The 13,164-nt window shown below is 47.8% G+C and overlaps 1 protein-coding gene across 5 annotated transcripts in view; it reads right to left on the minus strand.

Annotated features, from left to right (window-relative positions):
* The window catches only part of PCNT (pericentrin), a 230,759-nt gene extending 220,014 nt beyond the window's left edge, over window positions 1-10,745 (minus strand). For all 5 annotated transcript variants that reach the window (XM_054043682.1, XM_054043685.1, XM_054043684.1 and 2 more), the window contains exon 1: window positions 10,615-10,745. In XM_054043682.1, the coding sequence (XP_053899657.1) occupies window positions 10,615-10,659 (45 nt within the window). In that variant the 5' untranslated portion in view covers window positions 10,660-10,745. The remainder of the gene's footprint in view (window positions 1-10,614) is intronic.
* Between the last annotated feature and the right edge of the window lie 2,419 nt (window positions 10,746-13,164).

Genomic DNA, 13,164 nt, shown 5'->3' on the forward strand with positions numbered 1-13,164 from the left:
GCGCTGCCCCCACAGTTCCCAGAAGCAGTGGCATCCCCCCTGCCCCCTCTGCAGAGGTGCGGCACCGGGTAGCTCTGCATCAGTGTCTGCAGCCACTGCCCCTGCAGCTCCCATTGGCCATGGTTCCCAGCCAATGGGATTTGTGGGGGGCAGCGCTTGGGGTGGGGGCTGCATGCGGAGCCCCCTGGCCCTGGATGCCCGTACACGTAGGAGCCAGAGGGGGGACATGCCGCTACTTCCAGAAGCCGCACAGAAAACCCCCGAACTCGCTTCCTGGCTGCAGTACGGAGCAGGGCAAGCCCCTGACCCTGCTCCCCAGCAGGAGGTTGAGGGCCAGATAATAGGGTCCGACGGGCTGTAGTATGCCTGCCCCTGCTCTAGACCAAGACTTCCTTGAGTTGATAGCCTTCCATCATTCTCACAGGAGGATGGCATTTCATCTTTACCCAGCACCCTCTCCCCCCAACAGCAGCAGAACTCCTGTGATCCGGAGTAAACCACAACCCTGCACCCCTCTGGCATAGGGTGACCAGATGTCCTGATTTTATGGGGACAGTCCTGATTTTTGGGTCTTTTTCTTATATAGGCTCCTATTACCCCCACCTCCTGTCCCAATTTTTCACATTTGCGGTCTGGTCACCCTACTCTGGCAGCTCACTCCTCTTCCCCAGTAGCATAGCTCAATACTACCTAGAACTCTCTTCTTCCTAGAGTGGGATGTAGGTTGAGCAGAAGTGGGCAGTATATGCAGAGAAGTTAATATAGCCTGGCATTGTGTGAACTTTTTGCAAGCATCTTTTGTGGATATGTAGGAATGACACTGCAACCATCCCTGTCTACTGCAACTCCACCCCCTCCTCCTATGCAGACAACACACATTGCAGAGAGCCTTTCTGTGTCTATTGGGGGCAGATAATGACCTCACTAGAGTCTAAGTATGGACAGCATACTTCCTTTCCCAGAGCTGGGGTTTTAGCTTGAGTGCCACCTGCCCCAAAGTGGAGAGGAGAAAACCTATCTTTTTCCATCACTTTAGGTCTACATGCAGACTAGGGATTGGAGGTTGCAAGCCTCACCACGTTGATGTGCACCTTTGAATGCTTATCCTCACTGTAAAGCTAACTCAAGTTCCATGCACACATAGAAACCTTGAAATCAAGCATGGCGGTGGTTTTAATTCGAGTTGGCTGGCCAATCAGAGGGTAGACACTAAAGATCAAGTTAGCACAACTCATCAGCTGCTAAAACAACCATTCTGTGCAGCTCAAGTATTATTTTGCAGTGTGGCTGCTCTCATGTGAGCTAGGGTAACTTGAGAGGAGTTAACTCAAGTGCAAGTAACTCAAGTTAACTATGCAGTGAAGATAAGACCAAGAAGTTTTGCATGCCTTCCTCCCCTCACTCTTCTGGACAGACAGCTTTCCAGACTTACACTTGAAATATAACCAGCTGTGTATGAACTGGGTAAAGGAGCCTGCTCTGCACTCTGAAAAGCCATTCTATCCTGTAAAGACTATGAAAATACACCTCTACCTCGATATAACGCTGTCCTCGGGAGCCAAAAAAATCTTACCACGTTATAGGTGAAACTGCATTATATCGAACTTGCTTTGAGCCACCAGAATGCGCAGCCCCGCCCGCCCTGGAGCGCTGCTTTACCGCGTTATATCTGAATTCGTGTTATATTGGGTCATGTTATATCGGGGTAGAGGTGTAATTACCTTCAGGAAAGAATGTTTAGATAGCCTATAAATATAATCATAGTTAAAAAGCAGGGAGCGGGACTGACCTGCAGAAAATAGATTTAGAGGTTGAGTGGAGTCTACCAATACAAAATGAAAGTTGACTAGACATTTTACAAATTCTGTGACTTTTTGCTTCAGGACACTGATTGGCGGCTTAAGTGACGAAAGTACTATGCTTGAGAATTTCCAATACACCGTAGAACGGTCCTACCCCCAAACTGACAGCCTCTGTGCTGTTGCGGAGGATGGAGAACCTCCAACTGGAGCAGAGGGAAACAATCCCATAGTTGGGACCCTCCTTCCAGATGATGTTGTAGTATCCTCTCGCTCTGAGGATACCTCTCCATGGGAGGGAACTCCAATTATTAGGAAGAGACAGGTATTAGGAATGGGCAATTCGATCATTAGAAACATAGATAGCTGGGTTTGCGATGACCGGGAGAACCACATGGTGACTTGCCTCCCTGGTGCGAAGGTTGCGGATCTCTCAAGACATCTAGATAGACTTACACGTAGTGCTGTGGAAGAGCTGGTGGTCGTGGTACATGTAAGTAAGAGTGACATAGGGAAGGATAGGAGAGAGGTCCTGGGGGCCAAATTTAGGCTGCTAGGTAAGAGATTGAAGTCCAGGATCTCCATGGTAGCATTCTCTGAAATGTTTCCATTCCACGCACAGAGGCAGTTGAACAGGCAGAACCGCAGGGTCTCAATGTGTGGATGAGACGATGGTGTGGGGAGGAGGGGTTTAGATTTATTTGGAACTGGGGGAACTTTGGGGAAAGGGGGAGCCTATACAGAAAGGATGGGCTCCACCTAAACCAAAATGGAACCAGATTGCTGGCACTTTAAATTAAAAAGGTTGTTGAGCAGTTTTTAAACTAATGGCTGGGGGGAGAACCGACAGGTGCGGAGGAGCACATGGTTTGGACAGAGACATCCCTTATGGGAGGATCTATAACTAGGACATAGAGAATCTCCATTAAGGAGGAGAGGATGGAAGATGATAAAATACAAGTAGGATCTGATGAGAAACAGTCAAATAAAAAAAAGTACCATTCAATTATATTATGTAATGGCAGACAGATAAAAAGTGACAAGTTTTTAAAGTGCTTCTATACTAACGCTAGGAGTCTAAATAATAAGATGGGTGAACTAGAGTGCCTCGTATTAAACAAGGATATTGATATAATAGGCATCACAGAAATTTAGTGGAATGAGGATAATCAATGACACCCAGTAATACCAGGGTACAAAATATATCAGAAGGACAGAACAGGTCGTGCTGGTGGGGGAGTGGCACTGTATGTGAAAGAGAGCATAGAATCAAATGAAGTAAAAATCTTAAATGAACTAAACCGTACCATAAAACTTCTATGGATAGTAATTCCATGCTCGAATAATAAGAATATAGCAGTAGGGATATATTACTAACCACCTGACCAGGATAATGACTGGGAAATGCTTAGGGAGATTAGAGAGGCTATTAAAATAAAAAAGGGGGATTTCAACTATCCCCATATTGACTGGGTACATGTCACCTGAGGACGGGATGCAGAGATAATGTTTCTTGACACTTTAAATGACTGCTTCTTGGAGCAGCTAGTCCACAAGAGGAGAGGCAATTCTTGATTTAGTCCTAAGTGGAGCACAGGATCTGGCCCAAGAGGTGACTATAGCTGGACCGCTTGGTAATAATGACCATAATATAATTAAATTTAACATCCCTATGGCGGCGAAAACACCACAGCAGCTCAACAACGTAGCATTTCATTTCAGAAAGGGGGACTACACAAAAATGAGGATGTTAGTGAAACAGAAATTAAAAGGTACAGCGCCAAAAGTGAAATCCCTGCAAGCTGCATGGAAACTTTTTAAAGACACGATAATAGATGCTCAAATTAAATGTTTACCCCAAATTAAAAAACAGTCAGAAACCAAAAAAGTGCCACCATGGCTAAAGTAAAAGGAGCAGTAAGAGACAAAAAGGCATCCTTTAAAAAGTGAAATTTAAATCCTAGTGAGGAAAATAGAAAGGATCATAAACTCTGGCAAATGAAGTGTACAAATATAATTAGGAAGGCCAAAAAAGAATTTGAAAAACAGCTAGCTAAAGACTCAAACAGTAATAGCAAAAAAATTCAGAAGCAGGAAGCCTGCTAAACATCCAGTGGGGCCACTGGATAATGGAGATGCTAAAGGAGCACTCAAGGATGATAAGGCCATTGCCGAGAAACTAAATGAATTCTTTGCATCGGTCTTCATGACTGAGGAAGTGAGGGAGATTCTCAATCCTGAGCCATTCTTTTTAGGTGACAAATCTGAGAAACGGTCCCAGATTGAGGTGTTATTAGAGGAGCTTTTGGACCAAATTGAAACTAAACAGTAATAAGTCACCAGGACCAGATGGTATTCACCCAAGAGTTCTGCAATTTCACATTTGAGTTTCTTCAGAACTACTAACTGTAGTCTGTAACCTATCATTTCAATCAGCTTCTGTATCAAATGACTGGAGGAGAGCTAATGTGAAGCCAATTACATCTAATTGCATCACTAATGTGATGCCAATTAAAAAGGACTCCAGAGCAGTGTTCTCTCTAATTTTTCCCACCCATGTGCGGAATCAATTTTGTTACGTGCACCAATATGGAGGGGATGTGCACCTTCATAGAATCATAGAATATCAGGGATGGAAGGGACCTCAGGAGGTCATCTAGTCCAATCCCCTGCTCAAAGCAAGACCAACACAACTAAATCATCCCAGCCAAGGCTTTGTCAAGCTGGGCCTTAAAAACCATTAAGGATGGAGATTCCACCACCTCCCTAAAAATTCATGTGGTGGTAGCGCGGGCCCTGGGGTGGGGCCGGGGGTGCAGGGATGGGGGGCTCAGGGCAGGGGCAGAGGGTTGGGGGGCAGGGGTGTGAGGGCTCCATCTGGGGGTGCGGGCTCTGGGGTGGGGCCACAGATGAGGAGTTTGGGGTGCAGGAGGGTGCTCCAGGGCTACAGTGGGCAGAGAGGACTCTCCCCAGCTCTCTCTCCCCACAACAACAGCACCTGGGCTGTGGGGGAAGAGGCGCCTCTCCCCACCACAGCAGCTCTGTGGCCAGACTGCGCCACTCCAACCACAGCAGGGCTGGGCGCCCCAGCCGCAGCAGGGCCAAGCTAGGTTGGGGCCGGGGAAGGGGCACCCCTGCTCCAGCCGGTCCCTGGGCGGGTTCCCTGAGTGCCTGCACGGTGCTAAATAGGCTTCTGCGCGGCCACGTGGCTTACAGGGAACCTTGTTCCAGAAGTGATTCCAGCTGGTAAGCCTGACTTCAATACAGAGCAAACTGATTGAAACTACAGTGAAGAACAAAACTGTCAGACACATCGATGAACATAATTTGTTGGGGAGTCAACATGGTTTTTTAGAGACTAACAAATTTATTTAAGCATAAGCTTTCGTGGGCTACAGCCCACTTCATCGGATGCAGAGAATGGAACATATAAAGATAGATAGATATACACACACACACACACACACACATATATACACACACACACATACATACAGAGAAGAAAGCTTATGCTCAAATAAATTTGTTAGTCTCTAAGGTGCCACAAGTACTCCTGTTCTTTTTACGGATACAGACTAACACGGCTGCTACTTTGAAACCTGTCAACATGGTTTTTGTAAAGGGAAATCATGCCTCACTAATCTACTAGAATTCTTTGAGGGGGGTCAACAAGCATGTGGACAAGAGTGATCCGGTGGATATAGTGTACTTAGATTTTCAGAAAGCCTTTGACAAGGTCCCTCACCAAAGGCTCTTAAGCAAAGTAAGCTGTTGTGGGATAAGAGGGAAGGTCCTCTCATGGATCAGTAACTGATTAAAAGATAGGAAACGGGGTAGGTAAATGGTCAGTTTTCAGAATGGAGAGAGGTAAACAGTGCTGTCCCCCAAGGGACTGTACTGGGACCAGTGCTGTTCAACACATTCATAAATTATCTGGAAAAAAGAGTACCCAGAGAGGTGGCGAAATTTGCAGATGATACAAAAATACTGAAGATAGTTAAGTCCAATGCTGACTGCGAAGAGTTACCAAGGGATCTCACAAAACTGGGTGTCTGGGCAGCAAAATGGCAGATGAAATTCAATGTTGATAAATGCAAAGTAATGCACGTTGGAAAATATAATCCCAGCTATACATATAAAATGATGGGGTCTAAATTGGCTGTTACCACTCAAGAAAGATCTTGGAGTCACTGTGGATAGTTCTCTGAAAACATCCACTCAATGTGCAGCAGCAGTCAAAAAAGCAAACAATGTTGGGCATCATTAAGAAAGGGATAGATAAGACAGAAAATATCATATTGCCTCTAAATAGATCCACGGTATGCCCACATCATCAGTACTGCGTGTAGATGTGGTTGCCCTATCTCAAAAAAGATGTATTGGAATTGGAAAAGGTACAGAAAACTGCAACAAAAATGATTCGGGGTATGGAACGGCTTCTGTATGAGGAGAGAGTAATAAGACTAGGACTATTCTGCTTGGAAAAGAAATGACTAAGGGGGGATATGATAGAGGTCTATAAAATCATGACTGGTGTAGAGAAAGTAAATGAGGAAGTGTTATTTACTCCTTCACATAACACAAGAACTAGGGGTCACCAAATGAAATTAATAGGCAGCAGGTTTCAAACAAACAAAAGGAAGTATTTCTTCACACAATGCACAGTCAACCTGTGCAACTCTTTGCCAGGGGATGTTGTGAAGGCCATGACTATAACAGGGTTCAAAAAAGAACTAGATAAATTCATGGAGGATAGGTCCATCAATGGCTATTAGCCAGGATTGGCAGGGACGGCTTCTGTTTGTCAGAAGCTAGGAATGAGCAACAGGGAATGGAGGGCTAGCTCAGTGGTTTGAGCACTGGCCTGCTAAATTCAGGGTTGTGAGCTCAATCCTTGAGGGGGCCATCTATGGATCTGGGGCAAAAATCTGTCTGGGAATTGGTCCTGCTTTGAGCAGGGGGTTGGACTAGATGACCTCCTGAGGTCCCTTCCAACCCTGATATTCTATGATTACCTGTTCTGTTCATTCCCTCTGGGGCACCTGGCATTGGCCACTGTCAAAAGACAGGATACTAGGCTGGATGAACCTTTGGTCTGACCCAATATGGCCATTCTTGTTATATTCTTAATTCCTTTGTAAATTACACTGCCCTAATAACTCAGCTATGACTGAATCCCACCATATTACTTTCTCAGATTGCTCAACAAGAGCTGGATCAAGTGTAACTTCTCTTGAACTCGGACAATTCCTTCTTTGGTTCTGTTTTCACTTCCATTTAATAATGACAGTATCTTGGACATTTTCTTGAGAATTTTTAGGATCTATGGTGGCGATGGCTAGATACAGATATGCTGTCTAAGATATGCTTACAAAAACAAGCATAAAGGCCTGATAAAAAGGAGGATATTTCACAAGTCGTATATTGCAATTCCTTACTGTTGGTATTTTAAAATCACTTTCTCTGATACAGGCATTGGTTGATGCAAAGTAGATTTTTTCCTCACCTCGTTCTATAGAAAACTGGAAATCCCCAAGAGACAACCAAAAAACATAATGGAATATTTCGGGTCCTTTTTACATCTGCAGGGAGTAGAGTAACTTGTTCATATAATTTTATTGCAGGTCTCATAATAATTAGCATTTTCCATGATATGCCAGCTCCTGGAGTAATGTGACTATGTGAGAACCTCATCTCTCTCTCTCTCTCTATTTTATTTATTTAATTTATTTAAGTTTCTACCCCACATGGATGCAGAGAAAAGTTTGAAAATATGAACCCTAAAAGGCACAAACACCAGAAGGCAAATAAATAACTTAAATTTATTTTTTAAATCTCAATTTTTAAACAAATCTCATGACTTCAGGAAAGGCAGGGAGGGCTGACTCAAGATTTTTTAATGTTCAGGGTTGGCAGTATTGCTCTTCTTCTAACCATGGTTTGAATCCTGCAAGTTGTTCCACCTTGGCAGACTCCCATGAGGGGCCCCATTGATGTTAATGGAAGTCTACAGTGGTCTTCTCACACAGAACTTTCAGGATTAAGGCCCATATTTGACCTACAGATATATTTCCAGAAACCTAGTTAATGTTTCTTTTAGGTTCAGAACAGGCAACATCAGGATATTAAGCTTCCTCAGAATGAGAGTGCTAAGATAGGGGAAGGGTGACAAATAAATATTAAATGCAATAAAATATTTCACCTGAGTAATTAGAGGTATAACAGTAGCTCTGCTTTTTACCTACATTTGAATTTTTATGTAGTGTAATGTAACTAAGTAGCCTACAAAAGCTAAACATTTAAAACTAAACTAAAGAACTCTAAGATGCAACACTGGCACAGCATGGAGCTTTAAATATAATTTAAGACCCCACTGATTTGGAGATGGCAAAGTGACAGTTGTCCAACAGGTGGAAAAAGTTTGCTTCTTATACTAGAATACCACATTTTTCTTACTATAGCCAGATACTGTACTAGTAGGGGACTTAATACAAGGAAAGTTTTAACAAAATCCTGCTCACACCTCATGTACTATGCTCTGTATAATGTAGCCAAGCGAAACATACAAGAGTGTTAGGTCAAGTCATAGGTCAGATCTACATGTAAGTAGTGGTAAAAAGATAAAACTGATAATTAAGTTGGGTTTTTTTTTTTTGGTTTTTTTTTTTTTTACATTTTATCCACAGTGATTCAAATGAATCTACTTTTATTTCCTGCAATGTATATGATGGAATTGTTCACATGTGAGGGACTAATGATGACTATCATTTTTACTGTCTGATATAAACAAAATCATTAAATATAAACTCCTTTTGTCAAAATGCCTCCTTCTGAAAGAAGAACTCTGGGTAGCTTGAAAGCTAGTCCTTTCACCAACAGAAGTTTGTCCAATAAAAGCTATTACCTCACCCACCATGTCTCTCTGATTCTGAAATACAAAATTAAAACTGTCAAATTAGAATTTCATATTCTCACTGGCTAAAGAGCTACAGCCGCTGATACCAAATCACAATACATCAAATTTAGTAACTTAAGACCAGTTTGAAGTTATGCAGCAGGTAGACAGCCAACCCACAACTAGATGCCCAGTTTACTGTCCTATGTGCTGGATCACAGTGGCTTCCGTTATCATTTCAACATCATATTTCTCTACTTGGAGACCAAAGACAGTCCACAAAAACAAAATGATACAGTGACTGGTCATATCAAAATTTATGAAAATGATCAAGTTTTATCAATGTAAAGCACATGTGATTTTTTTTTTCCAAACAGTGCTATTTATTTGTTAGGTACCAACAAGGTACTCAGCACTGTACAAGTCAAAGACAACAGTAACTGCAGTGAGAAGCTTACATTCTCGGGCCCTAATGCTGTACATTTCTAAACACATGGGAGGTTCCACTGACCATAACACTACTAACCTTGTACATATGAGTCAATATTTAGTCTGTCCTAAGAGTGGAATGAAAAAAAAAATGTTTCCCAGTACCTATAATGATAATCTCAACTTCTCAAGTGTCAATCTACTTCCAAGTAAATGAAGTCTGAGTCTTAAAAAAGAATCATCCTTACACTGACCCTGACATGCCACTACAGTTTATCAGTTATTTAAGCAGCAGAAAATGTAACTCATATTTTGGGTTCATACCACTATTCTGAACTCTGATCTCTTTGATCCCTGAGAACCCCCCAAAGCCACCAAATTAAGACTTTCACTTCTCTGGTTACACAGCTTCTGAAACAATTATTTTCTTACACTGAAACCATTTAGAACCTGCATTTAAGATTAAAATGTTAAAACAAAGCAGCAATTTTTAAGTGAGCCAAATGAAAAAAACAGATGCTGGTGGTAACAAAATTCCCAATTTGAGTGTAACTTTTATGTTGATTTCCAAGGTAGATTGTTTCCCAATATCCCTGCATCAGACATGACATTCAGCAAGACAAGCATTTCAGATACTCCCAGCTGGAATTCAGTAGAACCCTCACTGACTATATATAAAATTAATCATTTTGACCTACTATCAGAGGGGTAGCCGTGTTAGTCTGAATCTGTAAAAAGCAACAGAGGGTCCTGTGGCACCTTTAAGACTAACAGAAGCAGAACTAAGTCATTTTGACCTAGTTACACTTAAGTACATAAGATGTGCACACATGCAACATGAATTGATTTATACACTGGTGCAACTCACTAAATATCCACCGCGTACCCTCTTCAGTTTTCACCCAGTTATCCTCAGTTTGCTATTTATAGCAAAGTGAAAAGCCATCAGAATCCAGGGCCAATCCATAAATAAACAACACATTTTCATTTACCTGGATTTTGTGTTTTAGATCCCAAAACTGTAGGACTTCGCCCCAACAAGGGATATTTCTGCACAGAGCTCATTGCAGGACTGGCTCTTGGCTACAAGTTTCTCAGGGCAACAGCCTTGTTTTTGTTTGCGAAGCACTGTGCACATTTATGACACCCTCACCTCACGCCGTTAACGGTCAGCTGTTTGACTGGAGAGTTAAGGCTCAGATCAGGGTTGTTACCAGCTCACAGAACCGACATTAAAATCCGGGGGTCTCAGCCTGCCCCCGTGGTGCCGCCAGGACTCTACCCCACACAGCCCACGGGGGGGGGGGGGTCACTGCTGCTTCGTGGGGGGAAGTGAAGCCCAGGCAAGTAGCCCAGGGTCACACAGGTGCAGGGGTCGCGCTGCCCGCCGCCCAGGCTGGGGAAACACAGGGGCCCAGCAGCTCATCTCCCCCCCCGCCCCCCAGCAGTGCCAGCCCCCCGCGAGAGGGGGAAGGGGAGTTCTAGTAGCACCTTGGCTCTGCCGGCCTCCAGCTTCCGCCTCCGCTCCTCGTCCATGGCTGGGCCGGGGTGGCCGAGGGGCGTGAGCCCGAAGACCCGGGCACGCTCCCGCCGGGGGGAGAGGGGGGAACGGCTCCGCTGCGCCTCACGGCCGCTCTTGGGCTTACAATGGCGCCCGCCAAGCCCACGCTCAGGAAAGGGCCGCGTTGGGCCGTAGCCCCGCCCCCCGCTCCGCCCCAGGCCGGGGGGAGCCCCGCGTGGGGCTCGGCCGGGCTGCGCCGGGCCAGGGGCCTTCCTGAGGGAGCCGGGCCCAGGGAGCCCCCCAGGCCTGGCCGAGCCCGTTGTTCCTGCCGCGCTGCCGCCTCAGCCCCGCGGGCACCGGCACCTCCCAGCGGGGGATGGGTCTCGGGGGGCCCGTCGGGGGCGCTGGGCACTGGGGGGGCTGTGGGCGGGGAGGCGCTGGGCAGGGGGCTGTGGGCGGGGCTGTGGGCGGAGAGGCGCGGGGCAGTGGGCACTGGGGGGGCTATGGGGAGGCGCGGGGTACTGGGGGGCTGTGGGCGGGGCGGGGAGGCGCTGGGGGGGCTATAGGCGGGGAGGGGCTGGGCAGTGGGCACTGGGGGGGCTATGGGGAGGCGCGGGGTACTGGGGGGCTGTGGGCGGGGCGGGGAGGCGCTGGGGGGGCTATAGGCGGGGAGGGGCTGGGCAGGGGGCTGTGGGCGGGGCTGTGGGCGGAGAGGCGCTAGGCAGGGGGCACTGGCGGGGCTGTGGGCGGGGCGGGGCGGGGAGGGGCTGGGCAGGGGGTACTGGGGGGCTGTGGGCGGGGCGGGGAGGCGCTGGGGGGGCTATAGGCGGGGAGGGGCTGGGCAGGGGGCTGTGGGCGGGGCTGTGGGCGGAGAGGCGCGGGGCAGTGGGCGGGGCTGGGCAGTGGGAGTGTGGTGTGCATGGCACTGTGCCCCTTCGCACTAACGGATTATTGGCATTGACAGAGGGGGCCGGTATTCGCCTCCCTCTGCAGCTCCCGCCCCCGCCAACGGAAGCGCCAATGAAGAAGCTCCGCCCAGCGCGGCGCTACGGCGGCGTGGATGGTCCGTTCAAAGGGATGCAGGCGAGGGCCCGCCCCCACCGCGGAGCTAGCCAATCACGAGTGGGAGGCCTCCGCCCCGGGAAAAGCGAACCGGCCCGTCAGGAGCTGGGATTGTGAGGGGGTCTCCGCCCCCAGGGCCAGGGGGGAGGCGCTTCGCGCTAGTCCCGCCCCGTGGGGGCAGGGCAGGGAGAGCGTCTGCCGCTGCGCTGCTCGCGTGGACTGCGTGCGTCCCGAGACGGGCGGGGAGCGCGGGGCCCCCTCCGGCCCTGCCCCCTAGCTCCATGGAGCCCCCACTGCCCCCCCCGCCCCCCAGCTCCATGGCCCCTCTCCTGAGGGCCTGGCCCACCCCCACAGGGAGGGGCTCCTAGCTCTATGGACCCCCCACCCTGCCCCCAAGGGGAGGGGCTCCTAGCTCTATGGACCCCCCCACCCTGCCCCCAAGGGGAGGGGCTCCTAGCTCTATGGACCCCCCCACACCCTGCCCCCAAGGGGAGGGGCTCCTAGCTCTATGGACCCCCCCCACCCCGCCCTCTAGCTCCATGGCCCCTCTCCTGAGGGCCTGGCCCACCCCCACAGGGAGGGGCTCCTAGCTCTATGGAAACTCCCCTTCCCTGCTTCCCCTCCCCCCTAGGGTACCCAGCTTTGTTGGAGGGAAATAAAGGGACAACCACATAATAATAGGGGCTGGCCCTGTATTTGAAGTGACATTTTAGGGAAACAGCCTTTCCCTTAGCATGTCAGGGATTTTTCTCTCAAGTAGACAATGCAATTATCATAAACGTCAGTTTAATATTTAAAATGATCAACGCACATCCCTTAAAATAGGGGACAGGTGGTCACCCTAAATGGAGAGGAGGTTCCTAGTACTATGCCATCCCCCAATCCCCTGTTCTCCCCGTCAGGGCCTGGACCTCACAGGGATAGCGCTTCTAGCACTGTGAACCCTCTGTTTTCTCCCCCCTGCTCCAGCTGCCCCCCATTCTGGCTGGGGCCGGCCCATCCCCCACTATCAACCCTCATCATCCTTGCCTAGGCTGTGAGGGAGCATTGTTAAGGCACGTGATGGCCAATGCTACCGTAGTGGTGCAGACATACCGTTAATTTTAAAATGCAGCTGTTCTGTTCCTTTCCCAGCATGTGGCAGGGGTGAGATGATCTTCCTTTTGATAGTCACCTTGTAACTAGCAACTGAGAACTGTTGTTTAACAAAGGTTGGAAACGTAAGAGTCCACGCAGAGCTTAGCTGGAAGGCAGCACACTCTGTATAGAACAGTGTCTGTCCTCGGGTGGGACGGGACTTATGGGGAGGAGAGTCAGAAGGCATTGAAAATGTTATTACGATCTAAAGCAAAGAAAATTCTGCTGCCCCAGCTCATTCTAATTTCAAGCACCCACCTCTACCTCTCAAAAACACACTTACACAGACTTAGCATTTTGCTATTGTTGATATATTTTTTTTACTGTTGCAGGGTTTTGGG

Source organism: Malaclemys terrapin, chromosome 11 (assembly GCF_027887155.1).
Source record: "Malaclemys terrapin pileata isolate rMalTer1 chromosome 11, rMalTer1.hap1, whole genome shotgun sequence".
NCBI classification, from domain to species: Eukaryota; Metazoa; Chordata; order Testudines; family Emydidae; genus Malaclemys; species Malaclemys terrapin.